We start from the raw sequence: 27,378 nt of genomic DNA, 5'->3' as shown, positions 1-27,378 counted from the left end.
AGTAACTTTTGCTATACAGACATTATTATACAAAGCATTGATTCACTATCGTATACTAATAATAATAATAATAATAATAATAAAATAATAATAGAAAGAATAAAATAATAATAAATTTTCACTTGCTGCGAGCCTTAAAATTTAAACCGCATTGTGTGTATAGGAGACACATTTAATCGTCTGCATTCAATGCATCGATTCGATAATTCGCTATAACTTAATCCTTCTCGTTTCATTAAAATTTTCAATACTCATTGCGCATTGTTTTTTTTTTATTATTTTTTTTTTATTGTTTGTTTAAACGCTTCGTCGTATCTACGTTATTCGTTCGCTACACTCAATCATAGCTTGGGTCGTAAAATCTAATTGGTTTTTTTTCTTCTTTTTTTTTTTTTTATACATTCAATAATACTGGTATTTTATTAATCGAACCCCAACGCCACATTGGTCGAAAGATCGTAATTATCGTTTCCGTACCTCGTGTTTGATCGAACGTTAAAGCTGACGATCTTTCGAAAAATGCGAGCGGCGTTTCCCTATGCGTATACTTGGAATCTGAAAAATACTTTTTTTTTAAATATTGTTCCGTTATTATGAATAAGGTTTTTGTCTTTCGTATTTATCTCGCTCTTACGATCCATTGGCTTCGACTTAAGTTCTAAAATTTAAATATCTCGATCCTCGGTCCCCCACTCTGTTGCACAGTTACACGTCGTCACTTACATCGAAGAGGAATTTACCTATTTACAAGACTCGTGTGACAGCCCCAAAATGGCGCTCTGTAAAAAGGATGAGTATACACGTGAATCCTCTTAGTTTCCATACACATATCTACACATCTCGATACGCTGGTTTTCTTCCCTTTGGCTTTGAGTAAAACAGAATTTCATCGGGCTGCCCGACGTGCCGAGCTCGCGGGTAATCGCGACTCAAACGTTTCGATTCTCCCACGTTTTTTTCAACGCTCCATGTGAAAAACGGTTTGAAAACTCGCGCGCTTTTCGACGCAGCTCACAATATTTCGTTCATAAATATCGAAGAGTTCGGAGAATCTCGATTATTCGATTCACGGAGCCTCTCGCAGGACTACGAAAATAAATGGCTCGTTTTTGTACGCACGAACCTGAAATAATGGCCGATCGAGCGTTGCGCCGTGTGTGCATAGTCCCACTTATTTATGCGATGTCCCCTCGAATTATACTTTGAGGAATGGCCACGCGGAGGGAAGAAAGAGAGATGGAAACAAGCTTTTCACTCTCATTCGCGACGCTTGATATTAATTAGCCGAGGAGAAGAGGCTCTTGGCAAAATCGAGCTCGTTTAAACGAAACCGCACACACGCGAATGATGGTACACACAGCGATGGCTCGAGAGCGTATATATTATTTGTCGAATTCGGCTGATATTCTCTGTTCCACTGCTGGAAGCCACACGATCAAACAAGTTACGAGTTTCGAGTTGACTCACATTCTATTTCAGCGTGTATGTATGCATATACATATTGTTTTGAGGCTGAATGCTCGACGCGAAGCTCTCGCGAGAAGCAGATCTCTGATTATTTGAATAAAGGCCCCATCCGGAGTCGCAAAGGTTGTATACTTTTTAATATTTCTTTTAATATTCTTCTCTCCTTCGTGTTTAACTTGTGTTGTTTTTTCATCAGCTTTTTTGTCCGTTGTATTAACTCGAATCACAGATTGAAGTTGCCGAACGAGGGGCTTTCAGCAATGGCCGAGTGCGGGCACGTAATTCCGTGTCATTTTGGTGTGAGAGAGCGAAGGAGCGAGGGAGAGAGAAAGCCCAAGATTCGTGTCGCCCCGCAGGCGACTTCCATACACACGGAGCAACACTAATGTCGAATTAATTGCACGTTCACGATAGCGAGCCAATCGGCGGGCAGCACCGATTCGCTCCTTTTTTACCTGACACTGATCTCACCTTACACATTTGAATACACGCGCCCATGTGAGAGTGCGCATACTCCTGATCGAGGACAACGCGGGACGAGTCGAGTTGTATCCCGATATCGATTCACAGCTTGAGAAATATTTAAGTTTAGTCGAGGAAAGTCGCTGACACGAAAGTGTCGGCGCCCCCTTGCTCTCGTTGCACGTGAACTCGAAAGCGTGTAATGCTAGAGAATTCATGGCAACTCATATTGCGTGAAGAATTGATAAGATTTGAGATTGATAGAGAAATCGATTCTTTTTTACCGAGAGCCCAGCGAGGAACTGGCTATTATTAAAGTCGTTACCCCTCGTCGCTCCTTCTCTCTCTCTCTCTCTTTCTCTCTTTCCTCTCGAGCCTCTCCCCCTGCACCGATTCGGCTTCCTCTCTTTCCCTCGTTCTTCCACCTTCGCCTCGATATTACACTTTTGTGTAACACGCGATATCCCGAAATCGACGATCGCACCGATACGCGATTAACCCCTCTTGAAACACGATTGCTTTTCGTCGAAATACCAGCCAAAAATAATAACGAAATATTGATAAACAAAACAATTGAGTTCAGTCTCCCGAAGCCGCACAATAATAACCGCATCGATCCCGATGAAATGTTTAAATGCACGTGTTAATTATGGAAAACGATTCAAAACGTATAACCACGAGTTTTATCACACGAACTTAAGTAAGAGCGTAGAATTGAAAAACAAACCACGAATATTATCGTCTCAAGTTATTCACAGTCCCTTTGTCTCCGGGACAAAAGCCCGACGGTTTTCTTCTCGGTGTCACCGAAAAATAGAACACAAAAAATAAAAGGATATTTACACTTTGTATTTTCATCGGCCTCCATAAACAGCTACGACATTTTTAAGGGAATAAAATAAAGTACAATTAAGGGCGGGCGTTACGTATACACGACGAAGGAATTTACGAAACGAGTTTACGCCGCAACGAGCCTCTTAACGCGCAGCGAATCGTTGTGAGGAACGAAGTACGATTTTTCTTTATTTTCTTTTTCTTTCTCATATTTTATCAGGAACGATATATTATGCTTTCATTATCCCCCTTAATAATGGTCATATTTCCACGATTATAAACTATGAAATATATTTTACAAATTTGATGGAAATTCGAATTGCGGAGGCGTTGCAAACCAGCGTGTTAGCGGCCGCCGCGTCGAGGAGAATCATTGGCATCGGGACCGCGAGTCTGTTTCTTTCCCCGAACAGTTCCCGTCCAAGGAACGATCGCGATCGCTATAGATTTGAGCTGCGCTCGTCGACGAAGTTCATTTGAGACGCCGCGAGAGCTCCGCGATTCGTGCTGTCCCTCCTCGGTTAACCGCATCTCGCTCACACATCCTGTGCCTAGAGGCACATTCGTTCCCGCAAATCTCGGATGTCCGCGAGTGTGCGAGGAATCCCGAGTGTTGATCGCGGGTATCGTCTTTCCTGCAGGCTGCTCCCTCGCACTCTCCGCACGCTCTTTCAGCGTCTCCCGTCGTACAAATGAGACGATGACGATCCGCGGGCGCGTACGTGCCGAAGGTTCATTCACGCGAGCGAGCGCGGTCCGAAGGCGAGCCACGCGACGCCTCTTCATTCTCGTTCCCCTCAGCGTGTACGTCCAACGGTTATGATCAACACTTATAACACAATCGTTCTCGAGTATCATTCGAGGAGTCCTAGATGTCGTTTATGCTCTCGTCGTCGCTGTCCGCCCTGACGCTCTGCGGCGTGTCTTCCCGCGGGGGCGGCGTTCTCTCGAGGCTCTTGCTGCGACTCCTCTGTATCATTGCGCGTTCCAACCGTTCGCGTTCCCTCGCGTCCAAAACTTCGGGACTTTCGAGATTGTAGTAATTGCTAAGGGTGGAAAGGCTCGAACTCGCCGCGAGATTGCCGAGCGGCGCACTGGGTCCGGCGAGCATCAACGTCGGGGGGTAAAATCTTTGGGGCATCGGCTTCTGGAGGGTCACCGCTGCCGTTGCCTGCCTGTAGAACAGCTCGTTCGGGGAGGGCGCCGGTGTTCCGGGGTACGACCAGTACCCTGGCTGAGATCCAGCCGGTGCTGCAGGGTTGTTGTACAGCCGCTGAAACGCCACGTAATGTCCGGCCTCCGCTAAAATCTCGAATCCCACCATCGTCTGGCGCTTCCACTTTGTTCTGAAATGACAAAGAAATTCGAGAATAAATATCAAAACGAAATAGTCTAGCCGAGCTTCGGATTCGTCGCATCCCCGAGTCCGAGGAACCGATGAAAACAGTTCGTTGCAACGGTGCCCCGTGATTTCTCAACTCCGCCACTGGCCTCATATCCTTCCTGAATACCCTCTGTAAACTCTATTCGTTCGAGATTGTTCAATAATAACCCAGCATTTGCTCGTATATACAATGTGTTACGTGTGCAATTCCGGCTATTTCGAGCGCCTCTCGCCGAGCCACAATCCTCCGTGTGATCACTTCGTATCGAGACATCAACGCAAAATGATTGCAGGAAGTTGGTAGGTGTATTATCCGAATTGACGCGGCGGTTATGTATACAGTCGCTGTATTTCCAAGGGTTCTTTTCCGAGAGAGAGAGAGAGAGAGAGAGAGAGAGAGCGAGGGAGGAGATGGTAGCCCAGGAGGGTGGGATTGAGTTCGGTCGTGTTCGAGAAATGGCGAAGTTAGTCCGAGGCCCGGTTCCAGACAACCCCATGTTCCGAGTGGGTGGAGGAGGTCTTAGCATAACAATCACATAGATCTGTGCGAGGCCCTGAAGAATCACGATTTCCAGCAATCGAGCCTCGGACTTTTGCTTTCCTCGTCTTCGTCCTCCCGCTCGCGCGCTCCGTCCCTCTTTCCTCCGAGCTTGTACGCGATCTATACACAACCAGGTGCGCGTCTATATAAAGTTGCATTAATGTGCGCCTCTTAGAGCCCCTGTCCTCTCTCGCTCCTCCTAACTTTACGTATGTAAATCCCGATCTAGGAAAATTACGGTAAAACGGGGTGGCGTGCCGCCAAGTGGTTACGATGGCCACACTGCGGTGGCTTATTATACTAACAAATAGCCCGTGGAGCTCAGTGCCTAATCATCGCGTATCATGCCACACACACACACACACACACACCCACAAACATTCGCTTGCGCACACTCGCGACCCCCTCGATACACCGCCCTCTCGAATACATTGTAACTTCTCCATCTTTCTCTCTCGCTCCCAACATATATTTGATTTTTCACGTATACGGCAAGGTGAAAAAGAGAGCGATACGTCGAGGGATGGAATGCGAGCAGGAGCCGGAGAGATAGAAAAAGACAGAGAGAGAGAGAGAGGCCTCGGGAGTCGCTGAGGTTTGTGCCACAGGGGTGAAACGAGCATCAGACAAGAGTGGCCGTTACACGTTGGCCCTAACTCTATAACCCTCCGTATAACGCTTCTTGAATAATACCGACGAAAATTACAACCCTATCGTGGCAGAGGTATAGGAAAACGGAGAAGGTTGTGTGCCGCCGGGGCGAAGGCAGGAGTCGAGTACCTCGCGAGAGGTGTGAGGTACGACGCTCGCATTCTCCGAGCTTCGAGGGAGCGAGAGGGAGACAGCGTGCTCGGATATCGCGTTTCCGAAACTCCCCCCCTCTATTCTTAGCTGGGAATCGCGGAGGTTCGATTTTGTTCGAGCCGGCATGTATGGAGAGCGTTATTAATTATTCGCGATATGTTGGAGCGATGGGAATCGTTGAAAAGAAAATTAAAAGCGATTATACTCGGAGGTATTTGGATCAGGGATGTAAACGAGCTCTGGAGAATGACTGAGAAAACAGTGGATTAAACTCTTCGCTGATACTCGTTCGGGCCAAGTTTTTTATCCTCCGGACTCTCTGTCTTCCTGGAACAATTAATCCTCGTGTCAGCTCTCGAGGAAGGAGTTTACGACGGTTATTATCCGTAAAAAGATCCCTTTGAGTCACGACTCGCTTGGAAAATTCGACAATTAATAAATATCCGCAGGAGCATTATGCCGGAGCTCTTCGACCAGAAGATCTATCGCATCATAGTTACAGCCTCGTCGATGGCTGCTCACGTCACAAATAAAACGTTTCAAGCTGCTTTATATCACTAAAGGTACATGAAATATGTAAGAGAAAGAGAGAGAGAGAAAGAGAGAAAAATTGAAAAAAGGAGAAGGGCTTTGGGGTAGACAAATGTCGGCCACATATTCGATGCCCACCGCGTGCTCTCATCGAGCTCGCCCTTTTGTGACCGTGCTCGTCGGGGGTAGTAGTAAAATCGTTCATGAATTTTAAACAGCTCCGCTTCGTCTCGTGTATGCACTCGATACACTTACATGTCTTGCTACCGAATCGAGGCGGACGATCATTTCTCATTTTTCGCTCGACGTGCATGCACTTCTCTCTCTCTCTCTCTCTCTCTCTTTCGCTCTCTTCCTCGGCAGGATGGAAAAAGAAGAGAGAATCTCCTGCAATCGCTTGCGAGATGAGAGAGCAAGAAAAAGAATGCCACACACTAAAGCTGCGATTATGTGATGAGTAATGTTTTTTAATACCCCCCCCCCCCCCCCCCACCACTCGTGAATTATAGAATCCCGGTACGGTTGCACGACTCTTTTCGAAAGCAGCCACTCTAAAACACCCTTAATTGCCCGGTTCGACTTCCCTGTTTGTCTGTGTACGCTCCTATACGCTTTCGTAACCCCATTGGGGTCTTGAGAGCCTGCGGATCGTTGATTTATTACTCGAGATTGTACTCTTCGTGGTTTATACACCACTGTATGACGGGGTTCGATCTTGTTCCGAAGGAAGAGGGTTGTTTTCAAACCTGAGATATTGTACTACCTTTTCGAGTCTGTGTTAAGTGCTTGAATATCAAAGCGTACGAAATGCCCGCAGACACTACTTAAACTCCAGTATCCTTTTATTCCAACGATTTTCACGTTATTTTATAAATCGTTCGTTGGCGAAAGCTAGTTGAGAACATTTTTTGTACTCGCAATTATACTAAACCGTCCCTAAAAACTCTCCCAACAAAAGCAGTCCTTAAAAATAGAATTTATTGCTGAATTTTTTCCCAGCATGATCCAGCATGAAGTTTGTCGACAAATTATTCGAAAATTTTTCCAATGCTCGGACTGACATTCAAGGGCAACAATTATCCGGTGCGGATTCACACATTTCCGTTTAGATAAACACAATGGAGATGTAAATTCAGCGAGCAATTATGATTCAAATAGTGTTCACGTGTTCAAAAAAATGATTCTCGTTCATAGGGGCGAGGTGGCACGAATGATGAATGTTCTACGAGACTGCAAAGCTGGTAATTTCGATGACGAAGCAATAGAAAAGGATATTTCGTTATGCGGGGCTGTTGCGCGTCCAGGGGACGCCGAGAGGTGAGAAAACCTGTATAAAAGCTCTCGCGAGTGAAGGATCGGTCTCGAAGAATCGTCGAGTTTCCCCGAGTCTGTTGCGTGGTGACACGAGAACAGTTGTGTGAACGTAACGATTAAATCTGCAGGTTCGAAGAGCATATCTCGAGTGCGTTTTTTTAAGGGAGGGTTATTAAGCACGGAAACGAAGAAGGATGAGATCGTCGGTGCGGTTCGAGTCTCATTTCCATCAATCACGTTTCCCCGAATCGTTAAATATTGCCAAAAACGTGCGAAGAGCGTTCCATCACGTCGACAATCCCCAGTGCATTTTGATGCACTGCGACGAGGCCTGCACAAGCGCGCGCGCGCGCGCGCGGCCAAACAGCAAAGTGCAAATAAGCGGAAAAAAAATAATAACGACAATAAAAATGAGGGAGAAGCACAGAAAGAAACATGAAAAAACAATGATACGGTGAAGGAATAATAGGAAAAAAATTGGAGGCTCGCACCGCCGAAGCTTCGGTCGAGTCGAGTTGGCGCACGACGTTGTAACGCGTCGGCGGTATACTTAATGCATTTATAATAGTGCCGAGGGTCTGGTTTTCTGGCGTGCGAGCACCCTGCGTCCGCCAGTTCTCCTCAAACTCTCTCTCTCTCTCTTTCTACAAGTATGTTAACCGATCCTACACGATCGTGGTGCGGACATGCGGATACAAATGTACGTGCAACGTCGACTGTACAGGACACACTAATGTCACAAGTTCTCGTCGTAGATCGTCGCTGGTCGAGCCTGTCGTTCACTAATAATAGCAAGGGGCGACATATTTTCGAATGATTATTTGCCTCCGCGACTGCGGGGGACACACACATGTTCGTAGTTTCAGACGCGAAAAGAGTTAGTCGGCGTGGCTCGAGCAGAGAGTAAGAGAGAGCGAGCGAGGTTAGGACTGCTCTATGTCATAATCTACCACGTGGCATGTGGCTCGTTCTTACCGTGCGGTGTGCACCCTGCTCGAGCACATAATACACGACGACGTAACTGCTTGTACATTATAGAAGGGATAATAGGGATGGTGACTTTGGTGAAGGCTAGCGCGCGAGTTTCGCCCGAGAGTGGTGTATTGCTCATAAATAAATAAAAGATAAGCTTTGCCCAATCTTATCTGCGCACCTACATCTTAACATCTGCCGTGACGCGTCATACATGCTCGGCCGCGGAGCGCGCACGCCCGGCGATTATATATTTGTTGAAACGCAACGCACACCGAATCCTATTAACTGGACGGCGATACAATGTCGTAATAAGGACGAGCACGCGCACGAAGCCTCGTTTATACAGAGTCTTTTCCACGTTATCGATGAGGAGAGAGAGAGAGAGAGAGAGAGAGAGAGAGAGAGAAAGCGGGGAAGAAGAAAAGGGAATTAATTGTGCATTATTTATGCGCGGGACAAAAGACATAAATCATTTTCTTCCACGCGGTGTATAACGTACTCGTTTTGTTATAAACTCGTCTATGTACGATTATTTACGGAAGGAAAACGATGGAAATAAAAATGGAGAAAATGTTGCGTAATAATGAGGAATTAAGGCACACGAAATATTCCACGCCGCTCTCTATGCTCTCGCGCACTCTTTTGACAAGTTTTTCACACGTGTTTTCTGTTGTTATATTTCTCCCATTTTCTTCTAGCGTCTCATTCAATTAAGACGCGCGCTGCTGCTACTTTTCCGGGCAATCTTTCTCTTATTTCTCGAGGCTCCCGAGCGGATTCGTCCCCGCTCGATTTGACGGGCAGCTGCGCCGTGGTACGCAACGCGCTCGTTCCTCAAATTGGACGGATAGTTTATAGCGGTGGATAATGCACATGCTTTTTTAGCGGACGATGAGACTCGTCCGTGTCGACGGCAATTTTGCGACCGCGGCGAGCGGGAATGACGAGACGAGTCTCTCCGCGAGCACGACTTCCTCGACGTCGTCCGCGCGCGCACTCGCCCGGGCGACGCGCACTTGTTCACATGTCTGCGGGCGCGTACGTACGCGCTACACATCGCGTGGCGATCCCCGTTATAACGCAGTTAGAAAAGTACGCGCGCGAGCGCGAGCGTGGGAAGCGAGACACCTTCTTCCGCCTGGCGAACGCCGTACGAATGCATCCTCCTATTCTCACGGTTGCAATGTCATAACGCGCGAGCCCGCGCGATCTCCTTCTCTCCCCGGGACCGGGGAAGGAGCGCGAGGTGTCCGCGGGTACCTTCCACTCTCAGAATATATCCGTCCACTCGAACTACGTGCTTAAATATGCTCTAATACAGTTGAATATACGGCGGAGTTACGAAGCGAGAACAGCGAGAAAAACGAGGCTCGTTGACGACCGACATAAAATCTGCGATCACCGGAAATGAAGTGCTCTTGCGGTATTCTCGCCCATTTACGGGGGGAAGAATAAAATAAAATAATCAGCCAACTATTTCGGACGTGAGAGAATCAGGTTTGAGCTCAAAGTTTCTCCAGAGGTTTTCACGGGTTTTCAAAAGTCCCCTCGATTCGCTGGCTCGCGACGCGCGGAGAGAAAGCAGAAAAAAGAGCCGCGGAGACGACGGTGGACTGCGGCGTCAGTTTCGTATGCCGAGTGATACGGGAGCGAGCGATCATCGCGAGGAAAAAGAAACATCAAGGAGGAAAAAATGCTCGAGGTATGCGGGAAAAGCGAGAGGAGGGAAAAGGTAATTCCAGCTCGTCGTAGAGTCGCCGAGAGGTTTCATTCCGCCGATACATCGAGGATGGATCGGGCGTGCAGCTCGAGTGCTCTCCTCATGCTCGTGATCCTCAACGTCCATTCGTCCTCTCCTTCTTTTTATGATTCTTCCTTTTCGTACTTATCCTGCTTCCATATCTTGATGAATACGAGAGCAAGCGCACGGCAAAAGGGGAACATTTGCCAGTGAACGAAACGAAGATCTGCACGAGCGCGACGAGAAGCTCGTCGCATATTTAAGGCTCTCCGTGTGTATGTGCCCGCGCATATAAACCGCACGAAGAAGAAACGCGAGCATTACGTGATGCTTGATGTGTCCATGCGTGTAAGAGGATCCTGCCCTCGGGACGCGACGCGCGTAATTCTAGTGTATTAATTTGCCTCTGGTATAGCGAGAGGAGTGAGCGATCGCCAGTTTTCAGAAGCAGAAACATCATCGAGCGTTTACCGCGAACTCGTCGTGCGATTGCACTCTGTGTTTTTTGCCTCTTTCTAATGTACTACGCACCGCGCTCGAGTCGCTCCTCTCCCAAACATTCCTCAACGTTCGATGATCCGCGATTTCGTGAGCGGACGATCGAACAAACTTAGGCAAATGTACATAAAATGAAATTGAAATAGTGGAGAGGCCAAAACGTGCGAGGTCACGAGCGCGGTATTTCGTTATCGCGAACTTTTGCCCTTAATGGATTTCTCGGACGGTATTTACCAGGGAAGCTTTGCACATACACGTGTACCTTTATCGCGGGCACACAGAAAGTGTACAATCGCTTGAGTAGGCGTCACGCTAACGGAGCTTTACACGCTGTCCGCGTACAGTCGCGCGCGCGCACTCGTCCGTGATTAGCCGATAAGTAGAAACGATTTTTCAGAAGGGGCAACCGCGGGAGCAATTTAACGACTCATAACGATTGCCCGGCTCATAACCTTCTGAAAACACTTAAGGTTGTACCGCAGCGAGGGCTTCTTTGCGCGCTCATTTCGTGTGCCAATGCTCAAGCGCGCGCGTTTGTGTGCGTGTGCCGACCGGAGGACGGGTCGAAAGGGCGTGCTACTCCGAGGATTTAGGCGAGAATTACCGTCGGAATAGTGCGCGCGGACGCGTCACGAGGAGCGACGTATTACTGGAAATGAACGATGACAGGTCAATTCGCGATTGTGGCACACTCGACGCTCTTTCTCAACTTCTCTCTTCCGCACTCGTGGGAACCTCAATCATTATCCTATAACTGTCCTCGATAAGCAGCTCTAATGCGCGCCGAGGAACTTGAAAGCCCTCATCACGCTCTTAATTCCCCTCGAACCGGCGGCACCAACTTTCTTTCCCTTTTCCTCGCGCAGCCTCATCTCTCGCGCCGCCTCTTCACCGACGATAGGTGACAAACTCAATTACCTCGTCTCAGCACAGTCCAATGTACACTGACTTTGTCATTGTTGCCTGGGACGGATAAAATAGTAGGTTTTTCCTAGCAGCCCCCCCATCTCGGCTCCAAAAACCCATGCGACTCTCCAAGTATCTCAATCATCGTGGAATCGACCTTTTTTTCCTTTGCCTGATCTCACTTCCGCTCACACGCTGCTCCGTGAAACTATCGTAATTCTTGTTTTCAGTGCTATTATCGAGAGATATCATTTTTAAAAGGTCCCTCGTGCACGGGAATTGTTGGGCTTAATTTGTTTGATGGTCCTGTTGGGACTTTTTATCACTGCTCACTCCTCGCAGTCGAAAATAAAAAGGGAGAGCGCGGAGAGCTTCCGAGGAGGAAAGGCGCCTGGGATTCTAGCCGTGGCGCCGCTCGGAGAATCCGCGAGTCACTATCCGTGCGACGAAATATCGAGAGGGCAGCAAGTGTTGTTGAGCTTTCAAGGTTCGATGTTCTCGAACGAAAAGTCAATATGAATTTGGACTCTTTCGCGATTGGAGGATCGAAAGTGAAGACAAATCGCGAGTGCTTTGATTTCACTGACGGAGGAAACGAGCGATTCGAAAGAATGTTAATGAGCTGAAAAAACGCCTCTTACAGGCTTCGAAAGCGAGCCCGAATAATCGATCGAATCGCGTTTCTCTTGCGTCAGCGACGTTTCCCTGCTTGCTTGCAAATTATCGCTCGCTCCGTACATCCAGGGTCCATTGACAGGGTAATTATACGGATGAGGGAGAGCGCGCAGGTCGATAAGGGAGAAGGCACGAGCCAAGTCCGTCACCGCGCGGCGATGCTCCGCATTTTATTAATAAGCACTCGAGACGGTTCCTCGCTCAAGCGTTTCTATTAACGATTCTCACTTTTGTTACGGCGCAAGGATTTTTACAAAGTGTATCTTCCGATTGATTATGCACCGGATCCGAACGATTTTATCGCGAGTCACGTTACTTGAATTCAGTCTCTAATTAAGGCCTGTGTGAACTCTCTTGATTTTCTCAACTCGAGTGTAGCTATGATTAGAGACTGAAAATGAAAGGGACGAGAGCAGGAGAGGGAGAATAAAAAATGACTCGATTCGATTTTACAGTAATTTAAGAGAGCGATAAATACACACGTCGCGCCGCCGATCAACGACGCTAACAATGACGAAAAATCAGAAGACCAATTATCTTATTAACGTGTAATCGGCCTCGAATAATAACAACATTGAAAAAAAACGTCATTATAAGAGGAACAAATTGGAGATGGAGAATAAAAAGTCAGCTGCGACTCGAAAATCGTTAACCCGCGGGCCTCGTGGTCCGATTGGCGAGCGGCTTCTTTCATCGCCCAAAAAGGAGGCTTCTCACCAACGATCAGATTTTTCACCGAGTCACCACGTGGCGCCAAGGATTCTTCCGTCTCCCTTTCATGCCTATTCTCAATCGACAAAACCCCCGAACATGTCTTATACGAGAGGGAAACTCGCGCTCTCTCTCTCGCATCCGTCAAACGCCTCAAATCCTCTCTCCCGTTTCTTTCACGCGATTAGCTCGGTCGTTAAAACGCAATTGCTTCAGTTTGACTCGATTGTTCTCACGTTGGAGAAATAATATTCTTGCGACCGAGAAAAATCCGAATTAGACGCTTTTTCTGTGCAATATTTTCTCGCGGTTCGCCTCAAACCCTTCGGCGGTGCACTCCCAAAATCTATCGACGGTGAAACGCATTTTCGTGGAGCACACAAAATACGGGAAACTTCCCGTTCGCTGAGCTCAATTGTTTTGGAACTTTTCGGTCGAAATTTACTTTCACGTAAACATTTTTTTTTTCAATCCATTATTTTGTCAGTTTAATTTCATTGAATGACAACGATCGACGAAAAATTATTAGTCAAATTGTGTTGATCGAAGACGTGCTTAAATGAAAGAAACTTTTGAAAAGAGTTCGGTAAAAAATGAGTTGAGCACGACGAGACGAGGGGCCGGTATTTAGTATGAATCTACAGTCTGTCGATGTATATAGGAAAGTAAGAAAAGGGAATCGGATGTTTAAGGCGCTTGACGGAGGATCTCATCGTTTAACCTTTTAAACGAGAAGCCTTTGGCCGAACGCCGCGATTTCCATTCACGAATTCGCCACGGACAAACCGCGCAACAAAAGAAGTAAAATCGCTTCGGACACGCTTACCGGCGCCTCATTCACGATCCCGTGCAACGTTTTCAGAGCTTTTGTCGTATATTCATCGTGTGGAACGATCCTCCCATCGCGGCCTGAAAATTGCTGCTCATAAATTGACTTTGCATCGTGCTTAGAAGGGCTCCTAACGTTTTCTGCTGGCATATTTTTACGCGAGATACGAAATTATTAATCACTCGAAAACCCCGTCATTTGGAGTGTTCCAAAAACCAAATTTAGCTTCAAAAGAGGCTCTTCTGCTTTCAGAAAATGCTGGTTTCGCCACTCATTTTCTAACGTCGAATATCTCTCGTAAAATTGAAAGCAAAATTCCTGAAAACTGGGGGAAAAAATTCGACGTACCTTCGATTCTGGTACCACGTTTTCACTTGCGTATCAGTCAACGACAGGCTCGACGCGAGTTCCATTCTGTCTTGTACGCTCAGGTACTTTTGTCTCTCGAAGCTTTTCTCCAAGGTCTGCAACTGTTGATCGGTGAAGGCGGTGCGTGCTTTCCGTTGTTTCTTACATTGCGGCGAGGTCGATTCCTTGGGGTCGTCTTCTTTGCCACCTGAGATTCGATGGACAGAAAACATCGGAAAAAATCAGTATGACGTGGGTGCATAAAAATGCGTAAGAAAATAAAAACAGTTGAAATGCCGGGCTCGATGAGCGTTCGAGAAGGAAGACGATCGTAAAGCTGAGTCAAAGAAAAAAGGCAGCGCGGTGGCCCTAAACTTTCTACTCCGATTTGTGAGAAAGCATTTTCGATGATAGCAAACGAATCTGGAAGGCCGACATGGGCACAAGCGCGTGGTAACGAAGCGTTCCGTTATACGACGAATCGATGGCCGGAGCACGACGAGGAAATAGGATTTCAGTGGTAGTTTATATCTGTATAGATGGCCAAATGAAAATAGTGCCCCCGCGTCGATGCTCAGCCGGAACTCTCTCCGCATTCGCGATTCTTTTGTTCCTCGGTCGCGCCCCCGCGCACCCCCGCGAGACGCGATTGGCTGCTGTGCGATAGAAACAGCACGCAGACGCAGCCGCAAATTATCCCTCTCTCGCCCCCGGCCCGGCTCCGCTACGTTCGTTCGAGTGGAAAGAAAAGCTGGTTGCTCTTCGAGGGTGGGATGTCTCGGAAGGAACGCGAGCTTTGCGATACAACGATAGGAAATTGCTTATTTAAGGCAAACTTTGTTCCCCGATGATACGTACTCGAGCATAATTCGAGTTATTATTCTCCTCGAAGCCGCGAGCCCATTCGTACTTCTTCGAGCAGCGCACAAACAGCGATTCGATAAAACCGCCTGTCCACGCTCAAAACGTTTTAATCGTCAAAAGAATCGAGAAAAATCGCTTCATTGAAAACCCGCTCTCGCGATGCCGCGCGCCGAATTTCGAGGACATTGCAGGCATCCTAAGAGGCCTGCTGACGTGCGACTTTCCCGAGGGAGCATCGCGGCAAGGGGCGTGCAACCCCTGAAAAATCGTCCTTGAAGTATATCCGAAAGAGCCGTTGTCACAGGCTCATCGATTGGAACGGCTCTCGAAAGTTCTGAGGGAGGCGAGTCGGGGGTGGGACGCGGGAGTGAAGAAGCGTGTGCTCGACAGACGCCCGCCGAGTTTCTCAGATAAAAAGGCGCGAGCTCCAACAGCATCCTGATAAAATCCAGGGGTTTGCGCCCTTCGTAGATTCGCACTCGACATTTTCCTGAAACGGTCCTTATTCCGAGCTAATACTCATCGCGTACGGATGTTCGAAGGAAGATTGCTCGGCTATATACGTGCACGGGGAATGCGCGTGTGGCATAGGCGTAGGTGGATATGGGAGGGTGAGGAAATAGAGCTCGTGGGATTGAGTTAACTCGGTCGAAAGCGCGGCTCTTAGCCCCCGTTTGATCGGCCAGATTCGCTTGAACGATTCGGCCCTCTAGCTCTCTCGGTGCTCGTCCTCGCTGCATGCGTTTCTATGTGTATATCTGCACAGTATTCTCTTGGTCCCCTCTCACCGCCATCTTGCAACAAAATGGCCGTGAGCAGCGTTTCGCGACGTGATCCCTCAGGAGAGGCAGGACGTACGTACACAGAGACCTTCATAAGTAAATAGGAGCGTATAGATATACATTATTTGTCGCGGTGTTTGAGAGAAGAAAGATAGAAAATGGAAGAAACGGAGAGGGATGGGGAGCAGCGGGGACGCAAGATTTCCGGCGTCGGGGGAATGCTTCTGCCGCATTTGCAATATACGAGAGGATAAGAGAAATTGCGCGCGATCTCCTGAATATCGGTGCTGGTGCTGCGGGTAAAGGGAAAAAAACGATGGTGAAACGGCGCTTAGCGAGTTCGCTTGACAGAAATATACCGAGTGTGCCGGTCCACGGAGTCTGTGGACGCGGAAAGTCAGACGAATCGGGTATACAACTGTGGTGGAAAATCCTATAAACCGCAAGAGATAAAAAGAGGGACGTGTGCGAGGCAACGAATCCATGCGAAGGAACGAAAGAAGTGGGAAAGCTGGGTAGCGAGAGGGATGCTTCGCAGCCAGGATTCGAGAGAGGCGAGCACGGACGTAGTAAACTCTGTGTAGACGAAAACGTCCGCTTTATGTACGCGTGTATGTACGCGAGTACGCTTTTCGCGACTGGTGTTTGTATATAAAATGGAGCGAGAGACATTGCGACCGGAGGGTGGACGGACGTACACGGCGAGGTCGGGAAACTAAATTTACTATGTGATACACTTAGAGCAAAGTCCCGCCTGACGTTCCGACTATATATGTGAGCTGAAAGCGCGCAGGAGGCAGCTCCGAAGACGCTGAGCGAACGGAGGAGTTCTCTTTTTGAGACACTTCCAAGACGTTACCTCGAACTTTTTACCCGGGAGTTTTTCACCCGGCTACCCGGCGGCGGCAGAGGCAGCGGAGTAACTCGAGAACGTTCTTCTCTTCTAATATTTGTCTATATACGCCAGAAGAGTTACTCCTGCTCCCTCCTCACTTTTCTCTACCTTCGTCTTCAACTCCGTACGTTTCACTTCACCAAACTCTCGCCAGCCCTACTTTCCTTACAAGCTGCTTCGTCTACCCTCCCTCGGACGCAAGTGGTCATATGTGCTTGGGATAACTTTTCCTTTGCCGCAGGCTCCCGGTGAGACGACGATAACGATATGCCTGAACGGGTATACTACACGCTGTCAAAATTGCTAACTTTTGTTCCTATCAATGATCCATCACTTCGAGATTTTTGCGAAATCTTATTTATTCGTCGGGAGAGAAGTTAAAAAGTGTTCAAGTGGCAATTCAATGGAGAAACGTGGTCGAACATTTGGGAAAAAAGCTTTCATGTTGTTTTGCATTGCGCCTATCAGCGCGCCGCATCGTGCAATGTTGCCTGTCATCCGGTCAAAAATTCTCATTTAAAAAACTAGTAATCCCACAATAATACCGAATCCGCGATTGCTTTTTCTAAAGTCGTAAGATCCGTTTAGCGTCGGTAATTAAAAGTGTAAAAAAATTGCTATCCAGTGACGCATCGTGTACAAAATGAACCATTTTTAATGACGAATATCTCGAAAACTAGATGGTGAATCGATTTCAAATGTTGACAGTCGGTTCGTGCAGGCTACCTTTACAGCATGTTTAAACTTCAGCAGATTCTTAAGATTTCAACAAAAGTACAGAACTACCTTAAGAGTATGGATCAGCCGACTATAACCTCACTCGGAATTTTCGAAATCGAGATTCTTCGTCACAGTTTGAATGACTGAAAAATGGCTCTGTCAGCTAGCCCATATCGACGAAGGAAACGTATCTTGGTTGAAAATTGTAATACAAAGTGTAATTCCCTTGCATAAAATGATAAGAAGTAATTGGTTTGGACGTTTCGATGATCGCGTGACTCGGAGATCGTGTCAACCTCGCGTAACGCGACCGGATGTCGCGTTCAGAGATGCCATTGCATTATTGGCATTGAGGAGGACATTTAGTTATAGATGTGTGTAGATTGCATATACATGCATGACGTGCCACATCGATGGAGAGGTGTGCTTCGTTTCATTTTCATTTATCGGGGCATCGGTGCGTCGTCGTTCGTGGGCCATTTTGAGCGAGTATCGAACGCTCGTTGCTCTTGAACTCTGATAAAATGTAGGGTTTTAAGGGGGAGGAAAGTGCAGCCGGAAATAACGAGGCTGCAACGGTTCCGGAGCAAAATCTCGAGCAACTCGAGTCGAGGTCGTTTCACAGTGCCAAATTCCACTTGAATTCTGCTTTAGAGACACATTGTAGAATATTCTTGGGAGAATCTCGCGTGTCTAGGAAAAAATACAATGTAAGGCTCTCCGGTATCCAAGCAGTGTGATTAACAGGATGCTTATCGAGCTATTATGAGACTTAGCAATTACCTTTCATACGCGGTTCACATATTGTTGTTGAGAATGCTCTCGACAAAAGAGCCGACATTTGTGTACGCTCAAAAGCGCAGAGGCTTTTGTTTCGTTGCAACATTGTTGCGCCAGATGAAATGGAACAAGAACGTTCATATCCGACAGAGCGTGCTCGACCTGGTGAAGTTTTCTGTAGAAATGCTGGTGCTGGGCAAGTCGATTGAAATTTATGCTCTTCGTTGATGCCAGCTGCTAAAGCTCGACGTTTAATTTTCATATCTTTTTCTCTTTTAACCGGACAAATTGTCGCGTTAAAAACAACCCCCCGACGCTTTAATCATGTGGCGCAAACCGCAGCATCACTGCGTCCAACGTTCCTGCGGATGAACTCCGCACAACATACACACGTCAGAGAATTCATCACTTTACAACACAGCGTGCAACTAGATATTTGTTTTTATCAACAGAGAAAAAGAGAGAGAGAATCGGTGGAATGCCAGCAGCTGAAGTAAAATGCACACTGTTGTTTTCGCAGACATCTGCGACGAGCGAGTATTTTTCATCGTACGCCCAGCAAACTCTCCTCTTTCTCTGACTCTCGTACATCGTAAAAATGGAAAATATAAAACTTTCTCCCCCAAAGCGCTTGCTTTGGTTTTACGAGAAGCGGAGATGGGCCGGTGAGTTTTCTCTCTGCATCCCTTTTCTGTTTCTCGCTTCTGTTGCTCCATGCACGCACACTCGCACACAGATAAATGAACGTAAACGTATGTGTATGTTTGTACTTGGATATCTGGGCGTGTATTTTCTCGGCTTTTCACCAGCTCGTCACAGCTCTCCATTGTACCTTACCAGCATTACCATTTTATTTCCTCATATTGCTTTATTTCACTCTCGACATCAAGAGAGAGCTAATGCGTAACTGCGGCGACTATTTTTCACTGAAAATACTCGTTTTAAACGCGAACACGATTTTTCCGCGGTTTCGGACTTTCTTCTTGTGTATTCATCTCAGAATTGATTTGAAGGACATTGACTGACGGAAATTGGACTCCTCGTAGCTTCGATTCACGACTGATCCTTCAAGAATCATCCAATTTTCTGCATTGTTTCTTATTTCTTATTCTCACTGAATTCAGCATGAGAAAATTTCCACTGCAATAAGACAACGATAAAAATCCCTCGAGAGTCTCTTTTATCTCGTAAATATTGTGGATTTTAGTGAGAAATTTGGCGAGGCCAAAGGGTCTCGTGTTTTACACGAGTTGGCTTATTTATGTGGCGCATGAGAAAGCTAATGCGGAAAGAACGAGCGTGAAGAGAAGTGGCCAAGAGGGGTGCGAATGATGCTGTATTCAAGCCTGCATGCGCGCACCCGCCCCACCACTCAGCGAAATCTCTCGTCGGTATAGGGTGCATCCGGGCAAGGGAAAAAACATAGGCGAAAGGGCGGTGGCCCCTGTGGACCAGAATCTGACCCCTGCGTATTGTGTTACCGCGTCTCGTCGCCTTTTCGGGGTGACGAGGAGAAAATAAAAAAATAAAAATATAAGACTCGGAGAAGAGAGAAATAAAAGAGTGAAGTTTTATGGGGCGCTTACTCTCTTTGCCAAAATCACGAGGGATTACGAACAATCAATCGGTCTAAATCGAACTAAGTTTTCGCCATTATTCCGGACAATAAATCCCAGGGATTTATATCGTTCCGAGAGCAATCATCGAGTTGTCATAACCTCACTTCACGAGCGATCTTTCCCCGAGAGAATAATTTACTCTCACTGTTTTAAGGCACTATTTTATCTCGCTTTTTCACGTAATAACGAGGCAACGATCGCTCCGTGAAACTCTATAAGCTTGAAAATCATTCATAAAAAGATAGCAATGGCGCGGCACTCACCGGCGTCATATCAAATTATCGGTATTGCTTTCCGATATCTCACAAGGTGCGATATTACCTTCGTTTACTGAGCGAGCAAGACACGGAAGCCGTGGCGTAACATGGCTGCGAAAAGGATCGTATTTCAGGCTCGAACATCGACATTCCGAAGGGCCACGGAATCAAAAATCCTCACATTCCACGCACTCGCCGGGCCACGCAAGCATATGCGAAATTCTCGCGCGGATTCCATCCGCAAATCCTCCCAAGCCATCTTTGAATTCAAGAAATATCAAAGTGATCTAAAAAAATAATGAAAGAGCCCGCGGTTCGTGAGTTACCTCGAGGGGAAACTAGAGACACGGCTCCTCGATACCGAGCGCGAAAGTTAGCAGCGCTGCTCTTGGCATAGTCACGCGAAAATCGTGTTAGCGAGTCGCCAAGTGGCCCACGTGCTGTGCCCCCCACATTTCTACGTACTCGGCACGAAGAATAGACTCGAGTGTGTCAACGCCGAAAGAAGGAGATGAAACTTCGTCCACTGAGAGCCTCTATCAATATCGGGCGAGTGCAGTTCCAGTGGATTTAAGCATTCGGATTGCGACGCCACGAAAACGCGTGCACGGATAGCGGGATTTTGATCAATTGATCACAGTTCCAATACTGTAGGCTGAGATAAACGAAAAATGGCTTCGACACTGTCGTTGTCTTTTCTTCAAGGACTTTCATCTCCGGAAGTGCGAGATGAAAAACTGTAGTTATTTTGTACACAGTTTTTAGAAGTTGACAGCCGCGCATTGCTCCTTGGCGCCTGTTTCTCTAACGCGGCATTGCAGACACAGATCCTCGGTTGCTGAATCCCGTGCACGAGAGTGTTCCTGAACGCGTGTAAAGAGAGGAGAATCTCTGATTCGAGGGCGTCGGTTCGTGGCGTCAGGTCGCGTGCTAATTGCGCGTGTGTATGCACTCGTCTCTCCCTCCGTGCGAGCGTTATGCACACAGATAGGCTCTCTCTTCGTACCGGGTGAGCCAGTTGAAACGCACACGATTAGAGAGAGAAAGGGAGGCAACGAACGCGAGCGGCGTCGGACGGTCGCCATCGCGTTGGACATGTACACCCTCCATTTAATGATAGCAATACACACCGTCAAATAACCCTGGCAAGTTATTCCACCGTGTGTGCTCGAATGGATCGAGAGAAATGTGCATAAACGAGCGACCATCAGTAAAATCCGGCCCTCCGCGGTGGTCTTTCGAATTTACGTTCGCAGGAAATTGGCAAGGAAACGAAGCAGCGTCGTTTATTTGACTTTTCACTTTTATAAAATCGAAACTCCAACAAAATTTCCAGTCTCGATGGTTCGCTATGATTCTCGGTTCTTTAGCTCTTGACACTCGCGCACATTTGCTGCCTTCGAAGTGTCCTGACCGATCCAAGGATCGCCGAAACGTTGGAAATTTCGCAAGGAAATATTAGCTCGAAGGTACTTTTGTTGCTGAGTATTCAATGAGTTTCCGGATTCTTGTTTCGTGTTGATTCGCATATAAACTCTTTGATTGCGATCAAGGTACTGTTTGATGTTTTCTTTTTCTCTCTTTTTTTTTCCCCCGAGTATAAATACGGGCAGTCGGGAATTATAGGCTCGTGCGGGGTCAAACTAACGTTCTGCTTGCATTCTCGAGCGAGCAGATAGAAAATGTATGGTCGTTAGAGTCGGCAGAGGCCCGAGGGGGCCAAGCAGGTTAAGAGGCTTTATGCCAGAGAGAGAGAATCTTGTTACGTAGGCGTTGAAAACCAACCGAACGAATCCTGACGACTACGACGACGTGGTGAACGCTGATGACACCAGGCGCGTATACTTGTGCTTTCCTGTCGCGCTCTCTCTCTCTCATTCTCACTCGATTTTTCTCTCACGCCGACTCACTTCTCGTGAGAAAGTGTGCATATTGCCCGCTCTTATATCGATGTCTGAATGTCGTATAAACTTGTGTACTTTCATGGCATTAAAGTACACAGTCAAGTCTACGAGCGAGCTAATCTCCTTCGCACCCCTGCGGACGAACGACCAATGAGAGATTTCCATGCGCACTCATGTATTTCCCAGAGCAGACGATTGTACTATTAGCTGTATCGGAGTCTAGGGAATCCGCGTGTGCACGAGAACACCAGCTCTAATTGCGGAGGGTGACTCTTCAACTGATTTCTCGACTTGTTTCCTACCGCGATTGGAATATACGTGTTTTGGAATATTTTTCATTCCGTCAAACGAAGAGGGAGGGGAAGAAAAATTATGAACTTTTGTATTTTCATTTGAGAAGGTAGTTGCCATTATTTTTGGTGATTGCGGTAGGAGGAGTTTCTGGATCATCGTTGGCAGGATGAAAAAGAGTGACGGATGGACAGGGAGCTCATGCGGAGTCAAAAACTGCCTTTTTAGCCAGGCGCCTTTGCAATTTTTTATTCTCAATTTCTCTGGCTCTCTCGCTCCTCTGATTCTTTCATCTCTTTCCGTTTCTTTCATTCCACCGTCGTCGTAGAATTAATCCGGAGCTCCACCGAGTTTGGAAATAGTGTCGTCAAAGTTCTGACAGCGAGGCGACGACGAATCTCGCATTTCTTCCAGCCTTTTCATCCTCGTCTCGTTCGTCCCTCTCTCGCTCTGCCTCATTTGCTCCCGTATATCGTAAAAAGTGAGAAGAAAAGAATTTCGCGACGGCAGTCACGTCGTTTTGCCGAGTACAATTCTAATCCGCGCCGAGATCTAAACGGTTGCCAATCATTTCCGGTTCTCGGATTAGCGGCATGAGAAGTTAGCACGGGAATAAGCGTCCCGCCGTGAAGTCAGAGAGCCGATACAACGTTGACGCCTCTCTTTAAGGGGGAGGCGAGCACAGCGAAGGCAAATGCACAAGCAGCACAGGCTGAGTAACTTTCTTTTTTATATGCGTGAAGTAACGCGTGAGTTTTGGCCCTTCTCAACGTGCTCTCGTTTGGCCCGAGGCTTGAAAACTCGCTCGCAATAAGGGCTCCGTTGCTCATGTGCCTTCAACGACAATACTATAACCGTTGAGCCACCGGTAAGCGGATTATCGTGTATAGAGATCCGAGAACGACCAAACGATTCGAAATGTATGCCTTAATAAACATACACGCGACTGGTGTGCGACGAAGATGGACTTACGAGCGAACGAGGGAGCGAAAGAAAGAGATAAAGGAGACTTCAAAGATCGAGAAGCCTTCGCACAAACCCGACGAATCGAGATATTTCACGCTTTCTTCATTCCTTTTGACGTCACGTAGCTCGCCGCTCCGACCAAATCGTCTCCCTCCAGCTCTCCTCAGCGTGAAAATGTGCACCAAACTCCCTGACACTTTTTTGGAGACGCTTCCGCGTTTCGTACCCTTTCATTATCCCAACAACGGCGCTTCGATCGATGAAAAGATTCGACGACAAATTTGTGCCTCGAAATATTTTGGGTATCGTCAGCCGCAGCGAGAATAAGCGACATTGAATCCAACAACTCCGCGAATATTCCTGTCCATTGATGAACACAATCTCGCTGCTTCATATTTTCCACAGGAGTGTAGAAAAACGTGGAAAGGGTAGTTTATGCCCCTACAAGCGTAGATGCGATAAAACCGACACGGAACTCTCGCCGTACGGACGCAGCACGAGTTCGCAAATGCTCGAGGAACGTGTTATTAGATAAGAGCAAGAGCTCGATGTCGGAGCTAAACAGTTGTAGGTTATCAATTAACCGCGAGTTATGAACTTTCCTTTTCATTCGTCATTCGCTCATTTTTTGAAGTTCGACGTACGCGCGAGTGACGAATAATCCAAACGATTTTCCTGATTGGCTACAGCAGTGTGACATGCCGCAACGTTCAATCGCGGTGTCCTTTCAAGTAATTGGATTTCCGCGCCATGAAATATGCTCCATCCAAATAGACTCTGTCACAGCCGCGGGCTCCTTCCAGAAATCGTTTTTCCCCATAAACTGTTATTCTTAAAAAGGTATGTACGAGGATCACTGAGCGTCGCGTACTGTATAATTATGGCGAAGCCAAATGAGCCGCTCTTCTCCTCGGACCTCGTGGTTTCAACGGTGAATACATAACACGCATTTATAATAATATAAACGTTGTTTCCGCTAAGGATTCTCGGGCTCGGGGCTGTCGCCAGGACCGGCGTATGGGAGAGCGCGTTTTGTTTCTTCCACGAAGAATATAAGAAGCAGAGATTTGGTTGTAGATAAATACACGCGAAGAAGGAAGTTGGAGGGGCAGAGGGGAGAGAACGGCTCGAAGAATATAAGACGGACGGCGTGGGTGCCTCGAGGTATTAACGCACGCCTACCTCACGCACAGCGAATACCTCGTATGCGTATAATAAATATGGATATAGTACGGGCAGGTATAACGCAGAGAGTCGAGTAAAGCCGCATGAATGAAACAAATGAGGGTACATAATTAAAGCGTCGGTTTGCGCCGAGCTCCAATTTGGAAGCATTAAAATCCCTAAACGTTTTCGGACGAGGAATCGCGGCTGCTTTATCTCAAAAAATATCTCTGATTCATCCGGAAGAAGGGAGAAGAAAACGGAGACGGAAAGCAGTAGCGGCGAGGGCAAACTTTGGGTAGAGAGAAGCCGGACTCGCCTGCGGTTATTTTTCGAAGAGTTTGCCTCCGTCGCTCCTCACCCGGGGCAACTTAAACGTGCGGTGACATCCGGTTCACGGGGGCAACAATCTGCTGCGATCTCGAAGCAGGTCTTTCACACCTTGCCAATAATAAGTTTGCCTTCGTCTTTGCGAATGCAAAAGTGAATAGAATCAGGGATTTTCCACAATAATGTGGGATGGAAAAGCTTTCGTTCGCGACTTAATTTCTTATAAAATAATGAGCGTGCTCTCACTCAAGTGGTCCGAGAGATAAAAGCTAGGCTTACCATTGGACGAAACGGATGCTCCATCGTGATGACTAGCGTCGCTGTCATCGTCGCGTTTGCGTTTAAGCACCTGCCTCGATTGGTGTCTGACACTGAGATCCCGGGGTCCCGATGGCGGACTTCCGGGTGGCTCTTGGCTGACAGGGCTCGAGGCATCGGCGAGAATGTCGGTTATCATGAAGCGGGATCTGGGGGGCATCGTGGTAGCCGCGTCAGCTCGACCTCTGACACGTTCCTCGACACTGTGGCTGTGAACGCTGTTGTTGTTGTTGTTGTTATTGCTCGAGCTGTTTGACAATCGCTCAAATACTAACCAGCCGTTACGCTCGTTTTCGGACATAGCGGCTGGCGGTTGATGATGATGATGGTGATTGTCGAGACGGTGAGTCGTCTCGGGGCCTGACATTCTGCTCAGGTTCAAGCCGTTCCGGGCTTCTGGCACGGTGATGCCACTCAGGGCAGCCGTGTGGTGGTTCTGATGATGGACCGTCATCACTGAAGGTCGTTTGGGACTGTGGGCCCCGGAGGGTGCCTCCGTCGCAACCCCAGGACTACTCCGATGTCTAGGAGACAGAATTTTGCCGACGCTTGACACGACGGAGCCGTCGCACCTCACCGGATTATCACCAGAATCTAAGTTTTACTATTCTCTTCAATGACCTTTCATTCACACGCGAATACGGAGCGTATTAATTAATTTGGACGCATCGGTTACCGCGTTTACGAAGGTGCCACGAAACCGATTGCTTTTCTCTCCTCCGAACATGCGAAACGTTGCTCAATCACTGAATTCACTGTTGCACACTTGAATATCTACACCGAGAGATTATTATTGCGAGCCCACACCTTCTCTCCCTTTCTCCGACGTCCTTGACGTGTGCTGCTTCTTTTTTTCCAATAAGTTTTTGCCCTGCTTTATGGACGAGGCCGAGGGATCCTTGGCACCTTGCACTTCCTTGCGCGTCGCTCAACCGACTCCCGATACACTCTCGTTGATGCTCCTCCCGCGGCGCAATTAAGGGGGCCGCGCTCAGTTCCTCGGTTAATTGCTAATTGGCCACTTAACATAATTGCCGCGCACAGAAGCGCGCCCGCCAGCCATTTCCGCTTTCCTTTGCTTCGCTCCCTCTCTCTTTTTCGTTCTCTTGACTCACTCACCGGAGCCTAGTCTCGTGTTGTGCCTACTGTCACACTCCCACACTCTCAATCAACTTTTAATTTAACGAAAAACGAGACATCGACGGAGCGTCAACTCTTGCCGATTCCCTCCACTGCTTTCGTTCCACGTCCTGTGACTTTTCCTCACCGACTAGTCAGATCACAAGTTTCCACGGGACTACAAGTTGCCGGTTCCTTCTGTGATGTCTCGCGACTCCTCAAAGATCGACGAAGGCATGCGGTCTCGTTGGTTCGTTTGTCAGGTCGCGCACCAACCTACACCACTGCAAACGACACCGAACGATCACTCTTAAGCGCAAATGTATATTCCTCACGCACACTCCTCTTCGCGTACCGAGGTGACGAAGGTAAACGGGTTGAAATGAGCGCGCACGCGTAGGACTTCACTCGACGCCGATTACTTTCAATCTCGTTGCATGATGCGTACGAGAGAAACTCGTTAACTCGCTCGTTCTTCAATCACGTACCGTCGAGAAGGTGTCCACGAAAAAAAGGATTGGGAAGGGCCACGATCACGATTCGCTCGAGCACAAAATCCACGATCCCTTGAGCACAGATCCTCGATCAACTTTCGCTCTCACAGTCCGTTGAGATCGTTCGTTAATTTGTTTATATTTAACCTCGACGCGATAACGCTGATCGAGAAACACTTTTATTCCACGTTACACCCGCAGGAAGAAAGTCCGTAATTACACAATACTGTCGCGCGGCAAGATCGGTAGGAAAACGCTTCGAACGCCTCGAAATCAAAGAAAATTCCAATCCACATTTACCGCTTTTCGCGTAACACAAATCGCAGCACGTTCAAATATTTTCACTCACGAAATTTGTCCGAATTTTAATTAGTTCTCTACGCAGCTCGCAAACGATTTAAATATGCTGGAATCGTCGCTGAAAAACGTGGGGAGCTGCAACGATTCTGAAAGATCGTTGTGAGCAGCGAACAAGGGACTACGGACATGCGGACGTTGGGATCGAGCAACCTCGACTGAGCCAAACAGGGAGCCTGTCAGGCGGTGGAGGATCCTTCGGGTGCATGACGAGTCGGCCATATCGGAGCTCGGGAACGCCCCACAAATGCCCCACTTCATTCTCTCAACAGCCAATCGACGTGTTACACTCTTAACCACTCGTCCAATCTCTTTTCCCCTCTCACTTCGTATCCAGCTACGTGTTCCACGAGGTTACGCCCCAGTAATATGAAATGTGTTCCAGCGGTAATACCATATAAAATTGTACTTAATATCTTTCATTATAGTCGTGAGCGAACCCAACTCGAGATAGTATTAGCGAAACATGACGATTACCCACTTCTTGGAATTCGGTGG

General features: G+C 47.6%; 1 protein-coding gene across 1 annotated transcript; it reads right to left on the bottom strand.

Moving 5' to 3' along the window:
* Positions 1–215: 215 nt before the first annotated feature.
* On the bottom strand, positions 216–27,021 carry LOC122411012 (homeobox protein B-H1-like). Its single transcript, XM_043419526.1, has 3 exons — positions 24,872–27,021; positions 14,021–14,228; positions 216–4,109 (listed from the first exon to the last, which is right to left on the bottom strand). Exons 1-3 carry the CDS (start codon positions 25,362–25,364, stop codon positions 3,632–3,634), a joined length of 1,179 nt encoding a protein of 392 aa, XP_043275461.1. The 5' UTR covers positions 25,365–27,021; the 3' UTR covers positions 216–3,631.
* Positions 27,022–27,378: the final 357 nt, after the last annotated feature.

This window comes from Venturia canescens, chromosome 5 (assembly GCF_019457755.1).
Source record: "Venturia canescens isolate UGA chromosome 5, ASM1945775v1, whole genome shotgun sequence".
Lineage (NCBI taxonomy): Eukaryota > Metazoa > Arthropoda > Insecta > Hymenoptera > Ichneumonidae > Venturia > Venturia canescens.
Note: the sequence above shows the minus strand (reverse complement) of the source record. Positions and strands in the feature narration are given on the sequence as shown.

What these genes read in the sequence shown, in the direction of transcription:
- LOC122411012 (XM_043419526.1), bottom strand. Translation starts at nt 25,364, where the DNA reads ATGACGGTCCATCATCAGAACCACCACACGGCTGCCCTGAGTGGCATC. An exon ending in AGCATCCGTTTCGTCCAATG is followed by an intron (nt 14,229 to 24,871) that starts GTAAGCCTAGCT and finishes ATCGAATCTCAG; the next exon opens with GTGGCAAAGAAGACGACCCC. An exon ending in ACGTGGTACCAGAATCGAAG is followed by an intron (nt 4,110 to 14,020) that starts GTACGTCGAATT and finishes TTGTCATTTCAG; the next exon opens with AACAAAGTGGAAGCGCCAGA.